Below are 26788 nucleotides of genomic sequence, written 5' to 3' on the forward strand. Positions count from 1 at the left end.
TTTGGGTGAATTAATAGGGGTGCTGATAGGAAGAGAGTCTTTAACTTAATATTCTGAGATTCTGGTGTCCAAGTAAAAAATATAGTCTTCTATGTGAATTGAGTAATTGGAGAAATTTCGAATGAAGTCTTCTAGAAACTTGCCAAACCAATAAACCTCGTAACAACCTTTTCATTTGCTGGGGTTGGCTACTGAATAACAGCCTTGATCTTATAAGTGTTCATACGTCGCAAGTTGCAACGTTGCACCCTCTCCTTGAGAGATAAAAATGTTATATGCCCTTTACTTTTTTATTCAAGTTGCATTGTAACTGCTTCTTAAAAAGGAGACGGATGCCAGTGGTACCGGAGGCAGAAATGGGAATGCACCATACCAGAGTGGCACAGTTTAATGTGCAGACAAGACATGGTTGTGCCAAGCAGCATATCAAGTTTAGTGTTTTCATTTTGGTGCCCTTCCCTGATTTGAGATAAAGGGCTTTCGTGCTGAGAAGTGCCAAGCATTCAGATCGTTGAAACGCCCCAGATTAGAGTGATCGGGTCTTGTTATATTGCATTTTTCTTTAGCTTCCCTGTGCCTCCTGTAAATCCGGTTGCCCTCCACGCCATACTGCCCAACCCTAGAAACCAAGAGACTGAGAAATTGTTGTGTTCTTGCCATGTTCAATAAAAACTATCCTCAGGAAGTGAAAATGTGGAACAAGAGTGAGTTCCTAATGGAGCTGGGCCAGTCAAGGAATGAGAAATGTGACTGAGGGGTATTACATGAGCCCCCACTTGCCAACAGAGTGTGGATTTTTCAAAAGCAGGACTTCCAGGCTTTGCTTCCTGCCCCAGAGGTAAGACCTTAGCCCGATGCAGACCTGCTGCTTAACTCCTCTCTGGAGTAAGAACCTAACAGCCTGGGCTCGAACATTACACATACTCAGATTAAACCCTTTGGAGCAGGGGAGTAAGTAAAGGCTCAGGGGCCCTGATGTAAAACGTGAGCTGGGGCCCCCCCTCTATCTGTATCTGTACCCGTACCCATACTTAAACCATGCTGCACAGAGACATAACTTGAAGTTTCTGGGCCCCAATGCAAAACCTGTAACAGGGCCCCCAACTATAATGCTTTATTCATAGTACTGGGCTCACTATATGGAGAAGAGAGGCCTTATGGGCCCCCTAAGGCTCCTGGGCCCGGGTGCAACCGCATCCCCTGCACCCTCTATAGTTACGCCCCTGCTTTGGAGATCCAATGTATCCAATTAATTGTATAGTTGTCTGTTGTCAGATTCATATATTTCAAGTTTAATATATAAATATTGTTCTCAAAGACAATGAAGGACAGTGCAGACATGTTTGCAAGGATCCTCAAGATTGTCTGAAAAATTGAGACTTCATCCATCTATTATAAATTGATCCAAAAAGTCCCTGATTACCCCAGCGGTCAGGTGACATGGATATTTGACTATGGTATCACTCTTGCTTAATTGTTCTCTCATGAGTTGTTTTATTTTTCAGAAAAGGAGTGATTAGATGAGCACTTGCTCATCTAATAAATCTTCTGCACCTAATTAAGCTTTTTATTGACTCTACAACTCAGTTACTTAACCCCTCAGATACCGCGGTCAATGTTGACTACAGCACCTAAGTCATTTTAATATTATACAATGTTCCATTAGTTAAAAAATAAATAAAACAGTAAAAAGACAATGCAAAATTGTTATCTGCATCCATATTAACTCATAATATAAAATTAACTTTAAGCACCCCCAAAAAATTACCAGAATAGCCATTTTCTGTTCATCTTGCCTCCCAGTAAAATAAAGTAATCAAAAAGTCATATAGTCTGTACCCCAAAATGGTACCAATTAAAACTAGAAGTCAAACAAGCCTTCATACAGCTAAGCAAGTAGAAAAGTAAAAATGCTATATCTCAGAATGCGACAACACAGAAAGAAGCCCTATAGTAAAAATAAGTACTTTTATTGTGCAAAAGTAACGAAACATAAGCAAAACTATATAACTTTGGTACTTTCGTAATCCTAAGCAATAGAATACATTTTTCATATTGTTTATATCGCATACTGTAAGGGTTAATTCCCACGGGTGGATTTCCACGGTGTTGTCCCGCAGCTATTGGGTTCTATTGAATCTAATAGCACAATTCTCATGGTGCGGAATTCCACCATACTCACCGGCGGCATGTTCTATTTTGCCGCCGGCGTACACGCGGATGGCTTCCATCGCAGTCAATGGAAGCCATCCGTCACACTATCTTCCGCTGTAAGCACAGCGGAAGATAGCGTGAAACCGCTTCCCCGCTTACTGCCAGCCACGTCATGTGACGCTGTGGGCGTGTCACATGACGCTGCCGGCGCATCACATGACACTGCCAACGCGTCATGCGCTCTACTGCACATGCGCTCTGGAGCATCATGTGGGATGTCGGGCTGCGGATCCGGAGGTATGCCCGTGACGGGCTCCGCTGCAGTATTCCACTTGCGTAGCCCGTCACGGCCGTGGGCACTAGGCCTAAAAGTAAATCCCAAAAGACAATAACAATTCCCTTATTTTTTGCTTCCCCCCCCCCCCTTCCTGCAAAAAAATAATAAGTTATTCAATTTATGAAATGTACCCTAAATAAATAGGTCCTATAAAAACTACAATCTGTCCCACAAATTACATGGTTTAATACAACTAGACTGAATTAAAGGAAGTCTGTCAACTTCATTTAATGATAAAAAAAGGTATGATCTCTGGAACACAGAGGGAGAAAAGTGTTACTGGTCCTTAAAGCTAAAATTAGTTAAATCACTAAGGGGTTAGGATGAATTTAAGGCAGCCGAGTTATGCTCCAACTATATTTGCTTGAGACATAAATTAAAAATCTACAATAAAAAAGGCATTTTCAGGAGGGTTTTTCATATGACTGGTAGGAGGTTAATGGATGAATTGCAAGTAAGGAGCCAAAGAATTCCCAAAACTGGAAATGTTGGAGAATCAGTAAAAAATTAATAACTTCTTGAAGATCAGTTGATGAGTACTCAAAGCTACACAGTCTCCTGAGTAACAGGCCCTGATAATAGCAGTGATCCATCATACGTTTCCAACTCTACAGGTGCTAACTTTGTAAATAATGCAATATCACGCTATCATGAGCAAAGGTTATATCCATGAAATTTCTACTAGCACCGATATCCGTCATAGCAGAAGAAGAAATCTCATATTGTTTTTAGCATGGTACCATAAAGTGAGACTCTGTTGCCAACATCTTGTCTTCACACTGTAAGCAAGGAAGAATTAAATGTATCTCTGAATTCAACAGATCAGTTGTTTTGCCAATTTAACAGAGGCAGTGAAGTCCAACTAGTTTGGAAAGAACTGACTATGTGGACCCTTGACCAAAAAAGGGTCAAGGGTCCACATAGTCAGATCAGTTGTTTTGGGTTCAAACATAGCCCAACGATTATTGCTCAAAATTCACTCAAAAGCCATCATCTGAGCAATAATCGTTGCGTGTAAACGCTCCCATCTTTCACTCTTCGACTGAACAATGATTTTTAGGTGAGCATAAAATCCATCCTTCAGCTGGAGAGCAGATAACAGAAACACAGACCACATGCTATGATTGCTGTCCATGGTGCTGTATTCTCCACAGGAGCACTGACTACATTGTATTCAGCTTGCAGCCCAGTGGGACAACAATGGAGCTGAATGCAGAGAACAGATCACCTGCTGTTCTCTGCATACAGGTCCTAGAGGCTCATTTACATGCAAATGAAGGTGATAAGCTGCTAATAGACATTAGTGTCCATTAGCAGTTTATGCAAAACAATCACTTAAAACTTATCTTTTGAATGATTATCCTTGTGTGTAACTGGCCCTTTATTTACTAATAATGTCAAAAAGTTAGATAAAATGCACCAGATTTATCACACAAACTTTGCTAAATGATAAATCTGTCGAATTTTAAGACTACTTAGTCTAAGTTTAGACCAGCTATAAGTTGATTGAGTTTACACAAAAATTGCACCCAAATTTTGGCATAATTTACAGCAATTTGGTGCAATTTTTGATGCAATTTAGTTGGAAACACTGACCAAAAGTGTCTAAAAACAAATAATCAATGCGGCACAAAGCATGTAAGACAGTTTCCTGGCATAATTTGTGCCAGTTATATTTTGAATAGCATATAAGCCACATAGTGCCCTGAATCCCTACAATAAAGGCTGAGATTTTCTGTACGCCATCTATCTTTTTCTGCTGTAGTAAGGGCTTTCCAAATGACACTAATCTGCATAGATGCAATATTCTGCTTGGTCTTTAGAGTTCCTTGGTGGAAAGAGAAGACAGGGCCATTTCCAAACACCCACAGTCCCGACACTCGAGCAGGTGCAGTAGGAGTGCTAGTTTAATGAGAAAAGAAGTTGGTTGCTGTTGGGGAAGAAAATTCCCAGATATATTTAATTGGACTATTGGGCCACTTAAAGTGGGTATTAACCCTAACAGGTCTATCTCAGATTCTGAGACACAAATGTTGATCATCTCAAAATTGTTCTAGTCAAATTTAAAGTTAGAGATTGTGTCAAATGTCTAGAAGATTAAAGGTATTGAAAGAAGGACAGCTTTAGGCCCCCTGTCCACGGACGTGTATTCGCCGGCGGTAAACCACAGTCAAATCATGCTGGCTGACGCTTTCTATAGCATTGCTGTCCATGAGCATGCTGCAAATTTTCCCCGATTCTCCGCGGCCAGCCTATCTATCAGATAGGGCTGACTGGCGGAGATTCGACGGCGGCTTCTGCTCCCGGGCAGAGCAGCGCCTGTGGACAGGGGGCCTTAGGTTTTGTGATATTGGAAGGTCATCAATGAAGGCTGCAGTAAAATTGGTGAATTCACCCACTTTGTGGCCCTTAATCTGTGTAGTTTGCTTATTTTTTGTATAAGAGTTTACACTGTTAGGCCTCAGTCACACAGGCGCATCAGCACCCGTACACCGGCGCCAATGCGCCCGTGTGACTGACAGTTAGAAGACGGCCGTACCTGAAGACGGCCGTCTCTCTCCAGCACTGATCATTGAACACATGACCGGCAATGGAGCCGGTCACATGTTCTTCCTCCCGGCGCTGCAGAGAGACGGCCATCTTCAGGTACGTCCGTCTGCTGGTGTCAGTCACACGGGCGCATCGGCGCCGGTGTACGGGTGCCGATGCGCCCGTGTGACTGAGCCCTTAGCATGAATAAATAAGTGCAGAGAGGGAATTTCCAGCAAGTACCCTGCATGTTCAGGGCCAATGAATGCTGGAAGTAGGGTTTTTATTCTATTGGCCAATAGTTTAACCCATCATTTCAGGGTTGCCTTTAAGAAAGAAATAAAGTAGCTCTTTAACTTCCACACCCTTGGCCTCCCTAGGAATAAGAGTAACATAGGCTTCTAAAATCTGGGGAGCCAATTAAGTGCCTTTGAGAAGATTGCACTAAACTGCAGGAATCTAGGTAGTAAAGTGTCCGTCAATTTTTGAACTGTTGAGTCCTGGGCTTTTACCATTTGGGATTGTTGTCAGGGTTGCTGACAGCTCTTGCAAGGAAAAGCAAGCTAAAACAGATGTTTTATCTTCAATAGGGAGGGTGGGAAGGTTTAGTGAGGCGAGGAATTGTTCTGTCAGGCTCTGTGCCATGGAATCAATAGGAAGGTTATATAGAGAATTGTAGAATAAGAAAGCCTTCCAAGTAATATCTTCTATATTAGTTACTAAATTGCTTGATTTAGTTTTAATCTCAGATATGTAGGTAAGCTTTGATTTCTGTTTGATAAAGGTAGACATCAGCTTAGAGAATCTGTCTCCATGGGCATAAAACTTCAACTGCCAAGACTGATAAAGCTTTGCTGATCTCAAGTTCAGAAAGTCTTTTAGCGGTTTTCTTACTTCTGAAAGATACATTTGGCTTGAGACTGCCAGGGATTCCAAGATGACAATCTAGGCTACGATGGAATGAAGTTTTGTGTGGCATTGTCTCTTGAGTTTTAATCCAAGGACAATGAATTCCCCTTGGACAAAAGCTTTGTATACTTCCCATTACACCAGATATGAGACATTGAGTTGTTTTCTCTCAAAAAAACTCAGACAATGCTCTCCGTACTGAGACTACTTCTTCCTTTTAGTCAAGGAGTGTCTTAATTAGTCTTTAGGTCCAGGACTTAGGGGGTAAATGATGGCTAGAAAAGTCAAACATACAGGAGCATGGTCTTTATCCCTTTTCAATCCAGTGTTGGACCTCGTCCGACTTTGAAATTTGCATAGCTCCACTATTGAACGAGATCTGACACAAGTTTCTAACACTATGAAGAAGAGAGCTGTGATGTTGGAGTTCTCTTCTATATATGTATATCACAATATGCAGGACAGGGGTCAAACATCTCAGTTTTCTTCTGTGTATATGTAACACAGTATGCAGAGGAGACCTCCAATGTGAGATCTCTCACCTGCATACTGTAATATACAAAAAAGGTGCTCCGATGACAGATCTCTCTTTTCATAATGTAATTCCAAGGAACCCACAATGCACTTTCCCACCAAAAAAAAGTAAGAGCTGTGGAGGATGTTGGTGACAGGGTAATTGGATTAGAAACTCTTAAAGGGGTTTTCTGACATTCAGAAGGAATGTGCCACAGGGTAGGTAATGACATTATCAAATGGAACAACCATTACTCACCATCTCATGTAGCATGCGCTGCCAACCCAGTCCCCTCCACCTTGGTCCTGGCTGCAACAGCACAGGATATCATCACTTCCTGTATCAATGGGTACCAGACCATAGGGGAATGGTTCGTAGGGCTGGACTGGGGGTATGATGAAGTTATTTAATTTTTTATACCATTAGCTATCCTGTTTGCACTGAATGTTGTAAAAGCACTTTAACTGGTGTCTAGGTAGAAATAAATAATCCTTTGTAGGATATATATGATGTAGTACAGAGTAGAAGGTAAAATTTTTGTCCGCTGATTGTAGGAGGTGCGAAACATCTGCAAGTCCTAGGTTCTTCTAGGTTGTTTAGTCTTCTAAGGGAAGCAATGAAGTGGGCAGAATGAAGCAAGGAAGAATCTAATAATGCGCCAAACGCCAGGTTGAGGTCTCCCCCAGAGGTGTAACTTGAAGCTCCTGGGCCTCAATGCAAAACCTGTAACAGGGCCCCCAACTTTAATGCTTTATTCATAGTACTGGACTCACTATATGAGGAAGAGAGGCCTTATGGGCCCCCATAAGGCTCCTGGGCCCAGGTACAACTGCATCCCCTGCATCCTCTATAGTTACGCTAGTGGTCTCCCCCCTTTATAAGGGTGCTCTCTGCAACAATTTGGAGTTTAGGTGGTAATTTGGGCCATAAAGGTTTTTCTGAGGATAGGTCATCAGTAGTATTTCCCTGGATAAGCCATTTAACAACCAGACAAGGTTCTCAGACTATTGTTAGTTAATAAAGATGGGGCCGACTCCTCCATCTAGCTAAGGACTCCAATTTCTCAAATTCAATAACTTATTGTGAAATGCAAGCAAAAAATCTCTACAGGCAACAATGTACATCACAACTGATTGTTGGCCACACAGTGAAATATAGTGAACATTGTACATCTCTCACATGGTAAACATTTGTACTGCACTTTTGTCACACAAGGGACACAAAGCAACAGAAAATAGCAAAATCATGTTTTTTTTCATCAAAGCTGGTGATTTCACTCTACATCTCAGCATATATTGAGCCAAAAGGAAAGGTAAGGAAGGGCACGGGTATATTTAGGAATTGAAATGTGATTCCAAAGTCTGGAAATGTTATACTTTACGTCTTAGTCCAATATTAAGTTATACTTGGGGCCTCGGCAGTATGCTTTACTTCCCTTTAACTATGCTTTAATTTACCATTACCTCATTGCTATAACCTCTGTTAATGTTTTCTTTTAAAGGGGTTGTGGCAAGTTATAAAGTTATCCCTTATCCATAGGATAGGAGATAACTTTATGATTGATGGGGTTCCGACTGATGAGACCCCCACCGATCCCAAGCACTGGGGTCCAGTCAGTTCTCAACTGAATGGATCAAAAGTCATGCAGGTGCACAGCGGCTCTATTGACTACTGTGACAACACTGGCTCAAGCTCTTCAGCAATCTCTGGTGCGGTCATGGAAGTGAATAGAGTAGCTGCTTGCCTGTCCAACATCAGCTCCATTCACTCTGGGACCAACCAAACCCTCGTTTTTGGGATAGATGGAGGTCCCAGCGGTCAGACCCCCACCAATCATAAAATTATCCTTATCCTGTGGATAAGAAACAACTTTATAACTTGCCACAAACCCTTTAAGGAACAGTCTATAGAACATGTATAATTCTTGTTATTACTGGCTCAAAATCTTTAGCAACAGTTTAGGAGAGCTCGCTGGGACTATTTTATTTTATTATCCTTGTGACTTCGTTGGAACCTTTGGTAAGAATCCAGCCTGAATCTATATATAGGTTTTCATGAAAATATAGTATATGGGCAGCATGATGGCTAAGTGGTTTGCAGTGTTCCCCCTGCAGAGCTGGGGTTCTAGGTTCAAACCCCACCAAGGACAACATCTGCATGGAACTTGTATATTTTCCATCTGTTTGCATGGGTTTCTTCCTATACTCCAAAAACACACAGATAGTTGACTATAGATTGTGAGGCCCAATGGGGACAGAACTGAATATCATGTAGTGTAAAGTGATGTGTAATATGCATGAACTATATAAATAAAGGAGATTATTATTATATTTAGTCCAGAAGTTGCTAAGAACATATTTACCATATTTATAATTAGGGTTGGTTCATTTAGTGTAAGTTCATTTGAGGAGTCAATGGCCTCTAATGTGGTTGTGGTTGAGTGAGGTGGATGTTACAGACTTGGCTGTTAAGTACAGGAGTGCAGATCTTTGGTGTATTTACCGGTGCCCTCGAAATGGACTAACTTTGCTAAAACAGCAAGCCAGAGTATTCCATCTCTTGACTATTATAAAAAATAAATAAGTCTTGTTATTTGTATAGCACCAACTCACTTCACAGCACTTTTAGGTAATTTATTACGCTCCCAGCAAGCTGGGTAACCATTTCACCAACCTCAGAAGGATGAGTGAACCTTGAGCCAACTACCTCAACCACATGGGGATTGAACTCACAATCTTCAGGTCATGAGCAAGAGTTAGGACTGCATTTCTGCTGCCTTAACACTCGGTACCACACAAGGCTCTTTTATTTGTCCAGTTGCTATACTGTATGTCAGGCAATTCACACTATCTATGAATTCTAATACATACTTGCCCAGCATTTCTAGAGTTCCAAGTAATATGTCATAATTAGGTTTATTCAATAGACCCCGATGTTCCAGTAATTTCTCACTATGGTCACCCAAGTTGAAGTTTCCAAGATTCTTTGCATGTTATAGGTGCTCAACACCACAGTCAATAGCAACTATTAACTATTGCTGCATGCTACTGGGGCTGTATAGCAGAAGTTGCATAGGTAAGCCCCCTTCTATTCTGCAGCTAGAGCTGCATCCCCCCAGGCTCCCTGCTCTGCCTTCTCCTTGCATGCACATAATACTGCTAACAGTGAGAACTCTTGAAACCTACTCAGCTCAAACCAAATCTTCATTGACATTTTTTGTTAGCGCATTCTTTATGTACAATGTTTATTTTCCTTACCAGGGAAAAAAAAATTGAAAGCAGAGTTGTTCTCCTACCATAAATGACTTAATAGTGATAAATACATGGCAAATATCTACTTTTTTTGACAGCCAGCTATGCATACTACAAACAAAAACTATTAGGCACTTTACCTCCAAGCGTGGCAGAGACCACAAGATGAGTCCCGTATTTCTTAATGATGGTCTCTATAATTTGTTGAGAACTTGGCCTCCGTCCAAGAAGTCTCAAACTTCGCTGGAATTCAGGCATCAAGGGCAAAATACTTTTAAGAGGTTCCTTACGGTCCACTGCCACGTTTCTCACCTTCCAGCGGGCAAACTCCCTTTAAAAAAGAACATATAATAATAAACATGTGAGAAAATGCATCATTTATGGGAATTCAGCAAGGCACAGCCAACGAGAAATCTCATGAGCAACTAGGTCTGTCAAATTATTAAAAATAGTATTTTTCTGAATATATGAAGCTCTTACTTTATGATTATTCTTTTCAGGCCATTGTACTTACTTTAGTATTGATTTTGGACACCTTTCAGGCCAGATTGATTCTAATTGTTAAATGGAAGGAGAATCTGGCATGGCTAATATCTCTAGTCATGCTTCAAGGCTCTTTAATAAGTGGAACATTAACTTACAGGGTACCTATAGGCACCTCCTTCTGCAGGAGAGCTAATTTGCATAACTTTTCCCACGCAGCACTGCCTGTAAGACTCCCTACAGCAGCCGGCAACAAGAAACAATACCCCCCCCCCCCCCCCGACAGACAAGCTTACAATATTAGTGACGAGCACTGCTATCACTAGTACCTCTTATATATACAGTGGTACCTTGGGTTAAGAGTTTAATTCATTCTGTGATGGAGCTCTTAACCCAAAACACTCAAATCACCTAAAAACCATTAATCTGTCCCAGATCGCGAAGCTCTCGCATTGATTTCAATGAGGATTCCGTTGCCCCATTGAAAGCAATAGGACGCTGGCACCCTCACAGTGATTTTTGGGGAAGGGCTTTAAATATAATCCCTTCCCTGAAAATCATCCCTAGCTGTAGTGAAAAATAAAAAATATATATACTCATCTGTATACTGCTGCTGGGGCTCAGACGCGTCTAGTCACCGCTTGTTCTCCCTGCACTGCTCTGAAGGATTAAATATCCCCGCCTGCTGAAAGGGCTGCGTATGATTGGTTGAGCACTCAGTCAATGACAGGCAGGAGTTCATTTATTTATTGAATGACAGCTGAGCGCTGCCTGTGATTGGTCACAGTGCTCAGCTAATTACAGGCAGTGCATTGAATTTAATGAATAGCAGAGCGCAGCCCTTTCAGCAGGTGGGGATTTTAAATCCCTGCCTGCTGAAAAGCTTCAGAGCAGTGCAGGGAGAACAAGCGGTGGCTAGACGCGCCTGAGCCCCGTCAGCGGCAGACAGGTGAGTATATATTTTTTACTACAGCTAGGGATGATTTTTCAGGGAAGGGCTTATATTTAAAGCCCTTCCCCAAAAATCACTGCAGTGGTTGCCGGCAGGCCGTTGCTTTCAATAAGGTCGCTGGCCCCATTGAGAGCAAGGCTTATTACCCAAGTTTTTGCTCTTAAATCAGAGCAAAAATTTGGGGGAGAGCCTGCTCTCAAGTCAAAAAGCTTGCAAGCTGAGGAACTCTTAACTCAACGTATCACTGTATGCCCATTGGTCTAGCTTTCAACAATCCTCTTTATCTAGTACTCCATTGTTTATTTTTGGTGGACGCAAGGGATGGGTGGGTGTTCTGGGATGTTATATGTTGTATGGGGAGCCATACAACATATTTGGTGGGTCAATGTAGAATGTGTAAATGGGAAAATAAAAGCTTTATTCAGATACTGCTAATTTGATCAGTACTTTTCAGTATTTAGTAGTCAAAATTAGAAAGGGATTCAAGGAAGAGAAGTTTAAATCTTTCCATTATATTTCCTATGCACTGTTCCACTTACATAACATTTTTTTTCAAATTCGATCATTGTGCAGGTCCCAGGTGATGACTCCAGGTGGCAAGTAAAAACTGACAGGTGAACATACAATAGGAATTCCAGAACACAAGATTTCTTCCAGCACTTATATGTAGTTAAAAACAAAACTTTTATCATAGTGTCCTTAAAAACATCCTCATAGAAGCAGATGGGAAAAAAGGGGAACACTTCTTACATGTTTCAAGCCTAACAAACCGGGCTCTTTCTCATAATGTCATTCCCAACCTCATGCCTTTGGTTAAAAACAAAGTACTTCTACACACATGGTGAATAATCAATCAGATGCACATGACCTTAAATCAACAGTGTGGTCTACTAGAACAAGCTAAAACAAAGCATTAATAAATGTAAAGTAATCCAAATGGTGATTCAAACCTAGAGGATGGTGACTAGAGATGATCGAACGTGTTCTTAACGAACACTTACGCTCCCGGACACCGGCTTTGCCGAGGACTTCAGTGTCCGCGTGTAAAGCTTCGGGGGGCGCCGGGGGGCGGGGAGAGGTGCGGCGGCGCGGGCGGCAGCAGCGGGGAACAGGGGGGAGCCCTCTCTCTCTCCCTCTCCCCCCCACTCCCCGCCGCACCCCCCCGCGCTGCCACGGCGACCCCCGAACTTTTTTCGCCCGAGCACGGAATTGCTCGCAAAGTTCGGTGTTCGGGCGAAAAGGGGCGGAGCCGATCACGTTCACTCATCTCTAATGGTGACTATCTTGAAAAGCTTCTCTATTTTTCAATCTGCCTCCCATTCACCACCTCTATGAGGCTTGATAACCCTCTCAAGAACCTGAAATGATGTGCGATTGCCCAAGTGCACATATAAAAAGTGCTGTAAAAATTTAAAAATTCTGTGGCTACCAACATGAGAGGAATCATATATATAATCAGCTATACGTTTTTTAGTGGTCTTATGGTTGATCCCATGTATTGTAATTTGCATGAGGAACAGCTGATGGCATACACTACATGTGTAGTGGAAGAATTAATAAAGCATAAGATTTTAAAATCCTTTTTGTTAGCGTTAGAAGAAAACATCTTGTTGGGCAACATATACTTTCAGGGCCATAGCTAAAGGCTCATGGGCCTGGGTGCAAAACTTTATCCTGGGGCCCCTCAACTTCTCTTAACTCCTTAATGCAGAGGAGTAACTTGAAGCTCCTGGGCCCCAATGTAAAACCTGAAACAGGGCCCCCCAACTATAATGCTTTATTCATAGTACTGTGGAAAAATATGGGGAAAAATATCACATTCGCATGCTTAAAATCAAGCTTTCTCAAGCTTGAAAAAGACCAGATATGGTCGAAACGTTGCTGCTGTTAATTGCTTTGGAGGAATAAAGGAATCTGGTTTTTATTGCACCATTTATGCTCACACTTTTCTCAGTTTCCTAGAGTATTGCTATTTAAACAAGCAGCGCACCTGCTATCTTACATAGCATAGTTTTTGGTAGCTCTACAACTGTTCTTTGGAGAAGACCCGTGCTTGAGGGTTGCATTCACCTGGTAGAATTTGTCCTTTGAAAATTTATGACATTGGTTTTAAAACAAGCAGCACACCTGCTGTCTGCCTTGGTGCAATTATTTGATCTAAGAGACTCTGCGTGGGACTTATTTTGTTTTCAGTGACAATCCTGTGCTACGAGTGACCCTTACACCCATCTACTCTGTTTTTACCAATTTTTGGAAGCACAGTATTCCCCAGATGTGCGGCTATATTCCCATGTAATTTGGGGAGCTTTGGCTGCATTGGGGACCTTCCGGAAGACAAATTTACCTCCTTTGACTTTAATGGGAGTCGGAATCAGTCATCCTGATTCACGATGGCTTTGTTGAAATCGGATTGATCTCAACATGAATTGATTCTTCCACTAATTGCTCATCATCACTAGTCTCCACTCCCCATGCATATCAGTGTGCCTTGGACAGCCATAACCCTGTCGCTGCTTCACAGGTTGTCATTCCTTAGACCACTTTTGGTAACTATTAACTACTGAATACTGAGAACCCCCCACATTTTGGAGATGCTCTCACCATGTCATGTAGCCATCACAATTTTTTCCTTGTCAAAATCACTCAGATCCTTGCACTTGCCAATTTTTCCTACTTCCAACACTTTAACTTTGATAGATTACTGTTCACTTGCTGCCTGTTGTAGAGGCCCATAAATGGGTCATACAAAAGCACCTTTATCATTACCTATTGGCATTTAAATTTAGCAGGGAAAGCAAGGGTTAACCACTGATTACCCTGCCCTGCAACTAAGCTATTAAAAAATATGCCTCGTGACCAGTTAATTCTCATTGGTTGCTGGCAGATTCAGCGCTGATTGGACAGCAGCACAGATGAGCCGAGCAACCTCATAGGCTATTAAGCCGTGAGGTGACAGGAGCGTGGAAGCCTGTCATTAGCGCATCCATTGCCTGGATACACCAGAACAGTGCATGGGAATAAGAAAAATTTTAAAACCTGCATACGCTGTGAGGTGACAGTTGGTCCAGGCAGATGGTCCAAGCAGTAAGTCTAGTAAGTTGCTAGACTGAGAGGAAGATAGTAACTGTACTAGAGAGTGTAGTGAATACAGTGTGTAGGAGCCGGCATAAGAATAGAGAGATAGTTAGATGAGAAATAGTCAGATAGATCAGTTAGTGAGTGTACAGCCAGTTGTCAGCGTGTGCAGCAGAGTAGAAGTCAGTGTCAGTATATGATGGAGTGTCATTAGAATAGTAGCAGTCTGTTAGTTTTAGTGAAAGCTAGCAGTATAGTGGAGCGTACACCTAGAGGTTGTCATAGGGAAACAGTAGTCGGAGAGTGAGGAGAGGGTTAGTGGCATTGAAAGCAGTTGTCGGGACATCGGAGGAGTCTGGAGCTCTGCGGATTCCTGTCAGGAACCTATTAGGAGAGTTACCAGACCATGTGGTGAGTTACGGCCTACTACAGCAGAGTGATGGCGCTGATCCCTGGGGAGAAAGAGAGCAAGCGATCGCTGAAGAGGGATAAGTACCACCAAAACCCCCTTGCCGTACACCATCCATTATCAGGATTTCCCGGGAGGCTGTTTACGTCAGGAGGCCCGTTTAGAAGAGTCCTCCACACAATCGGGAGAGATAAGGCTCCAAATTTCTGTTAAGAGCTACCATGGAGACAAACTAATGTGGAGACCAGGAGTCAAAGCCATACCTAGGCACAATTACAAGGCTATCAAAGGGAAGCCCATACAATTAGGTCACCAGTTTGTGGATTTTTAAAGCATTTAATTGCTGCGGATTGACTATTTTGTACACTAATATAATTTCTGCTATAATCTCCATCACAAAAGCGAAAAGAAAAACAATAATTAATTATGTTTATTTTTACTAAACCCTGTTTTGGTGTGATTTATTTATCATTGTCATCACCCACTACATTTCATGCTGTAAAGCACTGGCGTCACGAACAAATTAGTAGGAATAGTAAACATATTCAGCAACAACACCCATTTATCACGCCATGTGGAGGCCGTTGGTGTACGATCTGCCGGGCGGACGCCAGGGGACAGAAAGAGGAAGAAAGCAGACCCCCGTCACTATAACCGACTGCCGCTCCACTCTAATATATCCCATGCTTTGTTAATATATCCAGCTGCCATTGTTACAAGATAATCAATGGTATTCAATTAACCTGTCAGTGGTATTAATATTAAGGCTGATCAGTATAGGCAAACTATGTAATTGCTATAGGGACTATGAAAAAGTGACTGTCAGCCTACTTTCATAGCATAATAGCCAATTCTTGAATCCATTTATTAATACAATCTGACATGGCAGCTTCACACAGACGGATTTGTGCGTAGAATATGCAGTGAATAGAACCCATTGATTTCAATAGGTTCATTCCCATGCGCGTATTTAGCATACGCATTTTTGACCGCACAAAAAAAAGATAAGCGTGCTTTTAAAAAAACAGCATGCTTTATCTTTCTGCGCATTTGTGCACAAACAGTCCCCATAGAAGTCAATGGGAGAAGGTGCACAGATGCACACGGAACATGCAAGGAGATGCGTGAAAAACTGTTTAATTCCACTGGAAAAAGAACACATTTCAATCAGTGTGTTTGTTTGACGCGCACAAAAGTACATGCCATGCGGCAGTACAAGTACAATATGCCGAAATGCTCGCAAAAAGGCCTTGTTCATAACACAAAAAAGTTGCGCTAAGGGGTGCGCAGTTGTGCTCTATCCAAAATCAGTGAGTGTTCCAGAATCACCAGCTAAGTCGGCACCTATGCAATACTGAACTACATGCTGAGAGTATACATAGTGCAATATACAGTGTATTTAAGGTGCATCTCTATTAAATTGCTCCAAGGAAAAAGCTAAAAAATAATGGTGACTTTCTTTCATTGGTCCATGTATACCAGTAACTTGTCCTTTTAGCATATACTGGACCAATATACCTTTGACGCAACTGTATTGAAAAACATTGAATACACTTTACAATACAGCTGTATGCAACAGCCACTCAGTAACTGACATTTCGGTCCCATCATTAAGACTGCAACTGAGTTACACGGTGGATGTGATGACTCTACTGTATATTTGCTACCAACTGCCTGGATGTATTTGATATATACACCACATTTTTACATTCTGTTAAAAAGTCCTGTTTTTGTTGGCCAATGGCCCAGTTTATACCTCGTTTAGCCATCATGTCGTAATATCTGTTTGATTTTTTTTCAAACGCATCCATTAACGGATTCATAGGTGTCCGTTGTATTTACAACTGTCCGCTTGTCTCCGTTTGTCAAATTTTCATCAGAATACATTACTTTTAATGGGATAGACTAAAATAGATCCGTTGGAAATGGATACCAATGGTTGAAAACTGATACACCAAATCCATCAAAAATGATCTGTTCTTAAAAACTTTTTTGTTATTTCCTGTAAATGTTTAAAATAGTGGTGTCAATGGGTCTTACAATTCTATTGTTGAGTGTTCTGGAGTTTTCTATTTGAAGTTGTGTGACTGTGACTAATTCTCCACTGGCATCTCATAATCTGAGTGGTGAAGGTGTCAGCTGCATTTACAATAGCATAAGTGTAGGCATACATTTGCATATATCAGGAGCATGCATTTGATAGACTATTCCAAGCACTACTAGTGTTGTGGAGTATCTCTATATCAGCCGAGTTCATCTGACTGCACCTTGGGCACGTTTGATTGCCGGTTTCCTGTCACTGCTGAAAGTCCTTTAAGTGTCATCTGTCGGAGATTCCTCTGGGTCTTCTGTCATTACAGTGGTTCCTTTGGGTGTTGTCTGTAGAAAATGCCCCAGTATTCCCTTCTTCTCTTTTCTGCTTCAATATCCCCAGTGGTTTGTTGACTGACCGACAGGGAGGTTTTTCTCCTAGCTGGTCAATCAGCCATAACTAGTATTTATTTCAACCTTCCCCACATGGGTGCCGGTTATACTGTTGTGTACATACATGCTGTTTAAACATCTGTCTCATGTTATCTATGTTTGGTCTAAGTTCTGTCTTGTTTGTTTCACTCATGCAATGGTGGTCGGATGCCTGAGTCTTGTTCTGTCAGTTTCCACTTGTTCAAGGGTGGCTGGATGCCTTAGTTTAGTTCTGTCAGTTTCCTCCATCTCATGGTGGTCAGACATCAGAGGCATATGTCCTGCCTGAATTCCTTCTGTCAATTGTTGGATTTCCTCCATTTGTTGGTGTGAGGTTGCCTTAATTCCCTCCATATGTTGGTGTAAGGACTCCTGAATCCCTACCGGCCGTTGGTATGTGGACACCTGAATTATGTCCTTTGTATTGTGTCAGATGTGGTTGTGGACTCCTATCTATTCTGTGCCTTTTTCTAGCCCTGTTGGCATTTCCATCTGCCATAAGTCTTTCCCTATCCTCCATCTAGGGAAAGGCTAGGTTCCTTAGGTTTGAGAAATGGAGCCGTCCCTATCAGGACAATCACCCTGCTTCTGGGCAGGATCCTCCAAACCAATGTTGATTGGGGATAGCATTCGAATTTCTGCCTTTTGGAGTCTCCCTCACTTTATTGATGCTATATATATATATGTTCTTCCATTATGGACACTATCATGTCATGGTATGACATGTTAGTGATCCTCATAAAGGTCGTAATACTTGTGCCCTGCATGAATGTAAGAACCAACTAATGCCTATGATGTCTACCTAGTCTAGGAAGGTGAATAGTACTTGTTGACAAAAAAAACTTTGATTCTTGAATACAGCCTTCCATGTTAAAATAGCATGTCAGAAGAACAGACCTGCCAACAATTGATTAATACCTACCCTGTGTCAAGAAGTTTGCAACATGATACTTATCTTATGACCATTCTATAGAAGCTGAGCTGCCATCTCATTTCTTAGGTTAAATGTAGCAAACCAGGATACTCCTTCAATTCAAGTGAGGACATTGATTTTGAGGTCCCAATACCCATTAAGCCAAAAGTTTATAAATATCACAAGTATTATCCTGCATTATCTACATTCATTATGAATTGAAAATGTCTAGAAATTAGTAAATCTGAAGTTGAAGGACTATTAACATGGATGTACTTCCAAAATCATCACCCATAGAACATTTTCCTAGGAGAATGAATGCCCAATGGACACGGAGGATGTTTGTAAGGCTTTTACCTACTATATGTTTTATATTTAATAGTATGTATTTTTAATATGCGAAGTTTAGAACCGAATAAAGAACATTTTGTGTTAAATAATCAAAGTTCTGAATAGTAATCAAATCAACACTAATACATCTCTCATTTGAACATCTCTAATGGATTGGTCGCTTAGGTTACTACTGCATTGTGAAGACAGGTGATCCATCACTGACTATTACACTTGTTGCTACTTCCATACTACCTTGTTTTGTATGATTACATGTTTCTATGGTAACCTTTCTCATAACTATTGAAGAACAAAAGCTGCATAACATCTGTGGAGGCTACATTAATCCTCCTGTGGATTTGTGACAAGTTAATCCTTTTTTTTTCCTTTCTGAATTCATCTGAACTGTTTTGCTGTTTATTATTTTTCCAGTGCTTTCAGCATTTTCAGCATTCTTTGCACCCTATATGTTTTTTTGTATAGTTCTTTAGCTAACATATTGCTATATTCAATAGCTTAGCTAGAAGCTCTTGGGCTCCAATGCAAAACCTCTAACGGGGCCCCCAACTATAATGCTTTATTCATAGTACTGGGCTCCCTATATAGAGAAGAGAGGCCTTCTGGGCCCCCTAAGGCTCCTGGGCCCTGGTGCAACTGCATCCCCTATAGTTACACCCCTATAATTACTGGTATATTTATAATCATTTGTTATTGAGAACCATTGAAGCCATTTATGACATTACCACAATGTATCTAATGCATGGCTGTATATGCAAATGTCATACAGTCATGGCCAAAGGTTTTGAGACTGACACAAATTTAGGTTTTCACCAAGTTTGCTGCTTCAGCGTTTTTAGCTCTTTTAGTCAGATGTTTCTGTGGTATACTGAATTATGAGCATTTTATGAGTTTTTGAAGTTTTATTAACAAATACATCAAGTTTAGGCAAAGACTCAATATTTACATTTTTTTTTCAAGACTTCCGTAATTTGCCCTGGCATGCTGGATATACTTCTAAATCAAATCCTGACTGATAGCAAGCCATTCTTGCCTAAACAATCCTTGGAGTTTATCACAATTTCTGTATTTTTGTTTTTCCACCCACTTCTTGAGGATTGACCACAGGTTCTCAATGGAATTGAGATCTGGGGGGTTTCCTGACCAAAGACCCAAAATGTCATTGTTTTGTGTACCAAGACACTTAGTTCTCACTTTTGCCTTGTGACATGTTGCTCCAGCATGCTGGAAAAAGCATTGTTCATCGCCAAATTGCTCCTGGATCGTTGGGAGACGTTGGTCTTGGAGGAGGTTTAGATACCATTCTTAATTCATGGCAAAATTGTGAGTGAGCCCACTCACTTAGATGAGAAGCAACCCCTCACATGAATGGTCTGAGGATGCTTTGCTGTTGGCATGACACTGAGGTCATGGTATTACTCACCTTTTTATCCTGGCAATCATTCTTCTAGATGTCCCAAGCAGTATGAAGGGGGCTTCACCAGAAAAAATATTATCTTAGTCCTTTGCAATTCAATCCCCGTACTTCAGTCAGAATGCCCTACAGCCTTTATCACCGCAATTGAATCTCCCTCTTCTTGGAGTTATTGATGATCCGATAAATGGTTGATTTAGGGGCAATCTTACAAGTAGCAATGTCCTTGCCTGTAAAGCCACTTTGATGACTGGATGTGTCTTCTTGGAGGTAACCATGGTTAATAGAAGAAGACAATGATTTCAAGCATCATCCCTATTTTAAAGCAACCAGTCTGTTCTTCAACCAGCATGACAGAGTGATATCAGCTGCCTTGTCCACATTAGCACTTTATTCTAAGCTAAGGAGCAGATCACTGAAATGATGTTAGCAGGTCATTTTGTGGCAGGGCTGAAATTAAGTGGAAATGTGGTTTTTGTGATTAAAATAATTTCCATGGCAAAGAATGACTTTGCAATTAATTGCAATTCATCTGATCACTCCTCATAACAATCTAGAGTTAATGCAATAGGCCACTATAAAAACTGAAGCAGCAAACTTTGAGAATACCAAAATGTGTGTCAGTCTCAAACATTTTGCCCATAACTGTACTTTTTTTTACTTTTTATAAAATGTAGTCACAATGCATTTGATAACTGACACTTCAGCTGGATTTGCATTAGAGAAAAAAAATCTCCAATGCTGCCTTCCTTCTACTAACTATTTCTCTGGATTTCTTCCATTCTCAAATCTATAATATAATTGGCATGAAAAAGATTGGTACTCTTCAGGCCCTCTACAGGTTTTCTAAGCTATTTAGCTTATGCCTCTAAGCTGTATAACATATTAAAAGGGATTTAAGAAAATAGTTGGCAAAGTATAGAAAATGTGATTTAAAAAAGCGGTACATACCTCTTCAGTCCCCTATTGCTCTGTCACTGCTGCTGTGGTCCTTGTTTGTCTCTGATTACTTGTTCTGCAGTGATGCCATGCTGTTTATGCCTATTACCACTACAGCCATTTACTGGCCTCAGCGGTCATATGCCATAGATGCTAGCATCACCACTGAGGTCAGTAATTGACTGCAGTTGTATGTGCGGCACATCATTGCTGCAAAGAAGTAAACGTCAACTGGTTTGGACCTCCAGGATGGTGGGGTGGGATTAGCAGGTGTGTATAGATTTTTTAAAATTCAAAGTTCTTTGCCAACTTTCTTAAATTCCTGGACAACCTCTTTAAAGTGGTATTCCGGTCATTCGGAGCCAGAAGTATAATAGAAGACTTAATTTCCCTTGAAATCAATAAAAACTGTACCTCCTAGAGCACTTTCAGTTCAGACCCCAATGCACTTCTCTGTGCACTGATGCATGGTAAGCTAATGCATCAGAGGGGCAGCGTATATCGGCCAGGCATGAAAACCCCTGCCAATATATTCCCGTGTGAATAAGCCCTAAGGCTGCTTTCACACCTGTGTTACAACTCAGGTTTTCCATCTCTCTATTCTGTTTTTGGAGAAGATAAACTGAAATTAAGTGGAAAGAAGCAAATCCATTTTTTTCCCCCATAGTTTTCAATGGGGTTTCAAAATAACTGAAAGCCAATGGAAATGCTTCTGTTTTCTTCATTCGCCTTGTTTCCATTTTTTGGGGTGGTAAAATAATGTTGCAGACTGTGGAAAAGAAGAAAACTGAAGCCTTTCTGTTTGCATTCCGTTTTCTCATATTGTTGCTAGTAGCAGACAAATACAGGGAAAAGCAGAATGTCAGCCGTAAGACCAGCCAAGGTCAAGCAGGACGATAGTGAGAATTATATTGGGGGGTGCACCAATATAATTAGCAAATAGAAGAGAAGGATTTTAAATATAGCACTGTGAATTCTGAGCATTCCTGGCTGGCCCCACCGCTTGGATTAGTGCAACGAAGGTTGCCGGGAAGAAGGCTTTATGGACCGTTGCCAGGTGAGTTTGTACAGATGGCTGCATAAGTGAAATGGAAGAAGCGAAGCATCCAACCAAGTCAGTTGATCACGTTCAAGAAATATGTGGGCAGATTGATATGTTTCTCAAAAACAGCTGGAACAGAGATTTAATCACTGTCATTGCACAATATGAGACATTATTCATAAGCGTTTATGATTTTATTAAAAAAAAAAAAGATGTAGCAAGTGGAATCCCAGAGAATTTGGCAGAAGAACAACAAAGCGCTATATATCACAAAATAAAAAATGAACAGCACCTACTGTCTAGATGATACAATAGAACTGACAAATGTATTGTTGTGGTGCACCGACTGTGCTGCAGAAATAGATCGGGGGTGAAATCATGGCCTCAGCCGTGATTGATGTGACCTGTGTGCTGGCGTATGCTTACTTGCATAAGGTACTTCTCGTCCATTGTATTTGGAGATTGGCTGACTCGGAGTTGCTACAGCCCAGCCAGCTAATCAGCCTCTGCTTTAGTATATTTATTTTGGCTCCTCCTTATGTAGGACGCCAGTTATACTTCTAGTGTATAGGTGTTCCTGGTCAGGTTTCTAGTTTCCTGAACTTTTTGGTCTCATTATTCATATTTTTGTATTTTTGTTCTCCTCATTATTAAGTTATGTGTATGCCCATCCTCTTTAGTACAAATGATGTCCAAGTTAGATGAAGTAATTCATGTCCAGATCGAATGTACGAGTTATATAAAGTTTTGACTTACCTGGTGTAAGCACTCAGGGTTCATCAAAGCATCAAAGGTATGGTAATAATCACCACCCCCCATGGACATCCTAGAAGGGTGCTATTTGGTCCTAAAAGATCCTAATGGTCTTGGTATGAAATTAGGACAATACAAGGAAGAAGAATAAGAACAATGCTTGTGAGTGTGTGGTAATATATCCAAATGTAATGATGCCCAACTCGGAGTAAACTTACTTTGATTAGGGGGTAGTAAAATCCATTTGATACCCCTTTCCAGGATTGCCTATCAATATTTGAAATCTGGATGTCAAGTTCCTCAAGTCCATCAAGCCACCTACTACCACTTGCAGGAACAACGCATACATTTATTGATCATGCTTAAAAAAGTATTAGATGCTTTAACTCCGAAACGCGTCACATTGCTAATTGTTTGTGGCTACCAATAAATGTATGTATTGCTCCTGCAAGTGGTAGTTGGTGACTCAGTAGACTTGAGGATCTTGGCATCTAAATGTTAAATAATAATTAAAAAATCCTGAAAGGGTGGAAGATGATGGATTTCACTGCCTCCTAACTGAAGTAAGCTTACTCTGAGTTGTGCATCATTACATTTGGATATATTACCGCACACCATTGAGTGCTGAACCTTATTTCCCCTTCCTTATTTTGTCAAAAGAGCTACATGGGGATTTTGTTAATTTAGTCCTCAAGTGGTAAGACCAAGAATGTTTTTTGTCAAATCAGTGGTTTAAAAATATAAAATAAATTTTGTAGCATCTTATTGGACATGACACTACTGTCTGATTTTCATCTTGTTCCAAAGCTAGAAAATCCCAAGAGTCATGCTTCTTGTCTGATAACTATAAAAAAAAAGATTGAAAATGCCTACATAAGCAGGATAAATGTTTTCTCCCGCAGGGATTTGATTTCTTGATCTACTACTTAGACAAGTGCCCCAAAAGAGAGTAGCTGAAAAATACACGATATATGTGTTTCCATCAGTTGAATATGTTCAGCGCACCGTAACTTGATTACATTGAAAAATAAATAGTGGAAAACTTTGCTTTCAGCTTCCCCTCATATATGATTATATACTCCCAGGCATTGACTGAATGACTCCTCCAATAAAATAAATAGAATTTACATTCCTAGATCCTAGCACGATCTTGTGGGCCCATCCACCACGTCCAGATGACTATGCCTTAGTACAGGTCTGAACACTAACAGATACCTCTCTTTTGGGCCTGAGCCTCCAATTGATTCAGGTAGTAGGATACCAGTCTATATGGTTTAATTAAAATGACTTGGGAAAGATGGGTTTCCTACCTTTAGCTGACTGCTCTCTTTGTGCCCAAGCTTCCAAAGAAGTAGGGAAAGTAGGATAACAAGCTTTATAGAGAGGTATCTGTTAGTATTGGAACCCATCTGAAAGCATGGTCACCTGGACATGGTGGATGGGCCTGCATGTTTTGTTCAAAGTATGTAGTAAGAACCTTGCATTTTTATATTCTTAGTATATATAAAAGGGTTATGGAATTATATTATGATATTAAATGTCACGTTTTTGCTTGTCGCAGCCATAGTTTACGTGCATCTATGCAATTTATTTGTTGGATGTGCTGACTTTGTGGGTTTTGTTGCATTTGCATTTGTGGAGCGATGGGCTGTCTTCACTTTTGCTGTGCATCAGTTTTACCTGTATGTCTCAAGCCTTTTTAATTAGATTATATAGCTTGATATTCTACTTTACCTAGATTCATTGGAGGCTTAGGCCCAAAGAGAGTTATCTGCTAACAGTAGTAAACCGCTCTTCCCTAAGTCATTTTAATAAGACCATAAAACCTGGTATCCTACCAGCCTGAATCAAGCCTAAATGAGAGGTATCTGTTCATGTTAGGACTAGAGATGAGCGAGCATACTCGATAAGGCAAACTACTCGAGCGAGTACTGCCTTATTTGAGTACCTACACGCTCGTCTCTAAAGATTCGGCTGCCGGCGCGGGTGACAGGTGAGTTGCGGCGGTGAGCAGGGGGGTGCGGGGGGGGAGAGAGGGAGGAGAGAGATCTCCCCTCAGTTCCTCCCCGCTCTCCCCCGCCGCTCCCTGCCCCCTGCCGGCACCTAAATCTTTAGAGACGAGCGGGCAGGTATTCGAATAAGGCACTACTCGCTCAAGTAGTTTGCCTTATCGAGTTTGCTCGCTCATCTCTAGTTAGGACCCATCTGAAAGCATGGTCACCTGGACGTGCTGGATGGGCTCACATGCTTTGATCAAAATATGCGCTAAGAACCTTGTATTTTGATGTAGTTAGTATATACTGGAGTTATGTCATTTTATTCAGATATTAAATGTGCTGTTGTCGTGTGTTTCTGCTTGTATTGTATTTGTTGCCTAGCACAATGTTAATTTGAGTTGCAGGAATATTCTTTTCAAAGCGGAAACTAAGGGAGTGGCATACATAAAACTGAAAGACTCGAGAGGAAAGGGGTAAGAGTAGGGCTACATTAAGGTTGAATGGTGCTCTGCATGGTAACGTCTACTGATGGCTCTTCCAGTTTAAGGTGTACCTAATAGTTTCCAAATGTTATGATGCAATGTACATATTAACACACCATACAATACCCAAATAACACTCCCAGTTTCCTCAACAATGCTCTCCAAATAAAAAAATGGGGCATGAAACTGCATTCTGTGTAGCTGTCTTTCCATAGTTGTAAGCACCAAGTGAGGGGTTACGGACATGGTGATGAATTCTCTGCAACCGGTCCTGCAAGAAAGCAGGATCTTACCTGTGCAGCTTCTAGAACTTAATAGCAGCTACATATAATAGCTCAACATCTTTTTGCTACTCAGCAACTTCCTCTCCACAGAGGGAGAAAGAAGAGCTCCAAAGCATAAAATTGCATTTCTAACTAGTACAGTACTGTGCAAACTACTCATAAAAGGACGCTCTATTGTTTTGAGTTTTTATTTCTAAAAAACAGTATATGAACATTTTTAAGGTATAATTGAAATTAGAAACTCAGTCAAATAATTGAAAACACAATACAAGATAAGCCATAAATTATAAACCATTAAATTACTTTCTAAATTCGTCTGGAGATGTAATGTATCCATTATATGAGTCTTATCCATATAGTTTGCATTTATGAGATTATAGTATAATCAGTGCCGTGGAAAATATTACTATAATATACAAAGACAAAAAAACATGCCTGTGAATTATATGCGCAGTATATCCACTGAATTGTATTAGAAACACCGGTCCTTTCATGATTGGTGCTCTCCTATATGAAAATTAGACATGTGACCCTGGAGTGTAGCATAGAATCAAGTGAGCATGTTTTATATTAATCAGTTTCAGTGTGACTTCACACTAGATTGAAAAATTCAATGATCTGAGTAATTTATCATCTGTTCTAGACTAGTTGCGGCCAGTATCTCATACACTGTCAACCCTGTGGGGTTTCCTTGTGCAATGCTGTCAAGCTATACTGAGAATAATTAAGGAAAAACATCCAGAAAAAGATAATCCTGTGCATGTAAATAAGACTTTGATGAAAGGGGTCAGAGGAGGATATTGACCCATTAAGAATCAAGCACGGTAAATATAAAGCGCTTGGTCGTGGGCCTTAATCCCTCCTAGTAGCAAATGTATGGCAAGAGATTAAAGCCTCTGCTCCTGCAAACAAGCAGGAGGAGGTCAGGCCCTCAGCTGACAGACATAGCAGAGGACCCAGAGGAGAAGCGGTTTGTAACCTCTTCTGCCTTCTCCTTTCCCGGGTACATAGCGCTCAATGAAAGTATTACTTCCACAATGCGTGATCGCTGGGTGCCCTCTTAGAGAAGAGCTGCAAGGTCCTTGCAGACTCAGATCATCTCTGTTAGTGACTATTTTCACCACAGGGGGACGTTTTCCCTTGTAATGTAGACGCAGAGTTTCAATGGCCCGATAAAAAAAAGTTGCGCCTACACCCATGTGTTTTGCCCTTAGAGAAACAGACTGGCAAGACTCCAGTGGACAAAGAAGTGCAAAAATTGGATCACTGAACAGTGGAAAAATATTGCCTAGTCAGTTAAATCCAGATTTCTGTTGCACCATGCTGAAAGCAAGGTCAGAATTTGGGGCAAGCACCATAAATCAATGAACCCTTCCTATCAGCAGTTTAGAGCATGTTCGTACCCCCATCTAATTTACAGCAACTGCAAGAAATTATCATGTCCTTGTGTGTCACTCATTATTCCACTAGAACTATTTCAATACCTAATGGAATCTATACTATTACAACTTGTTGAAGGCCAAAGGAGGTCCAACGCACT

The 26788-nt window shown here is 41.0% G+C and overlaps 1 protein-coding gene across 1 annotated transcript in view; it reads right to left on the minus strand.

Annotated features, from left to right (window-relative positions):
• The window catches only part of BRINP1 (BMP/retinoic acid inducible neural specific 1), a 199661-nt gene that overhangs the window by 70955 nt on the left and 101918 nt on the right, over window positions 1-26788 (minus strand). The window contains exon 3 of the mRNA XM_066579784.1: window positions 9835-10025. Within this exon, the coding sequence (XP_066435881.1) occupies window positions 9835-10025 (191 nt within the window). The remainder of the gene's footprint in view (window positions 1-9834; window positions 10026-26788) is intronic.

This window comes from Eleutherodactylus coqui, chromosome 10 (genome assembly GCF_035609145.1).
Source record: "Eleutherodactylus coqui strain aEleCoq1 chromosome 10, aEleCoq1.hap1, whole genome shotgun sequence".
Classification (NCBI taxonomy): domain Eukaryota; kingdom Metazoa; phylum Chordata; class Amphibia; order Anura; family Eleutherodactylidae; genus Eleutherodactylus; species Eleutherodactylus coqui.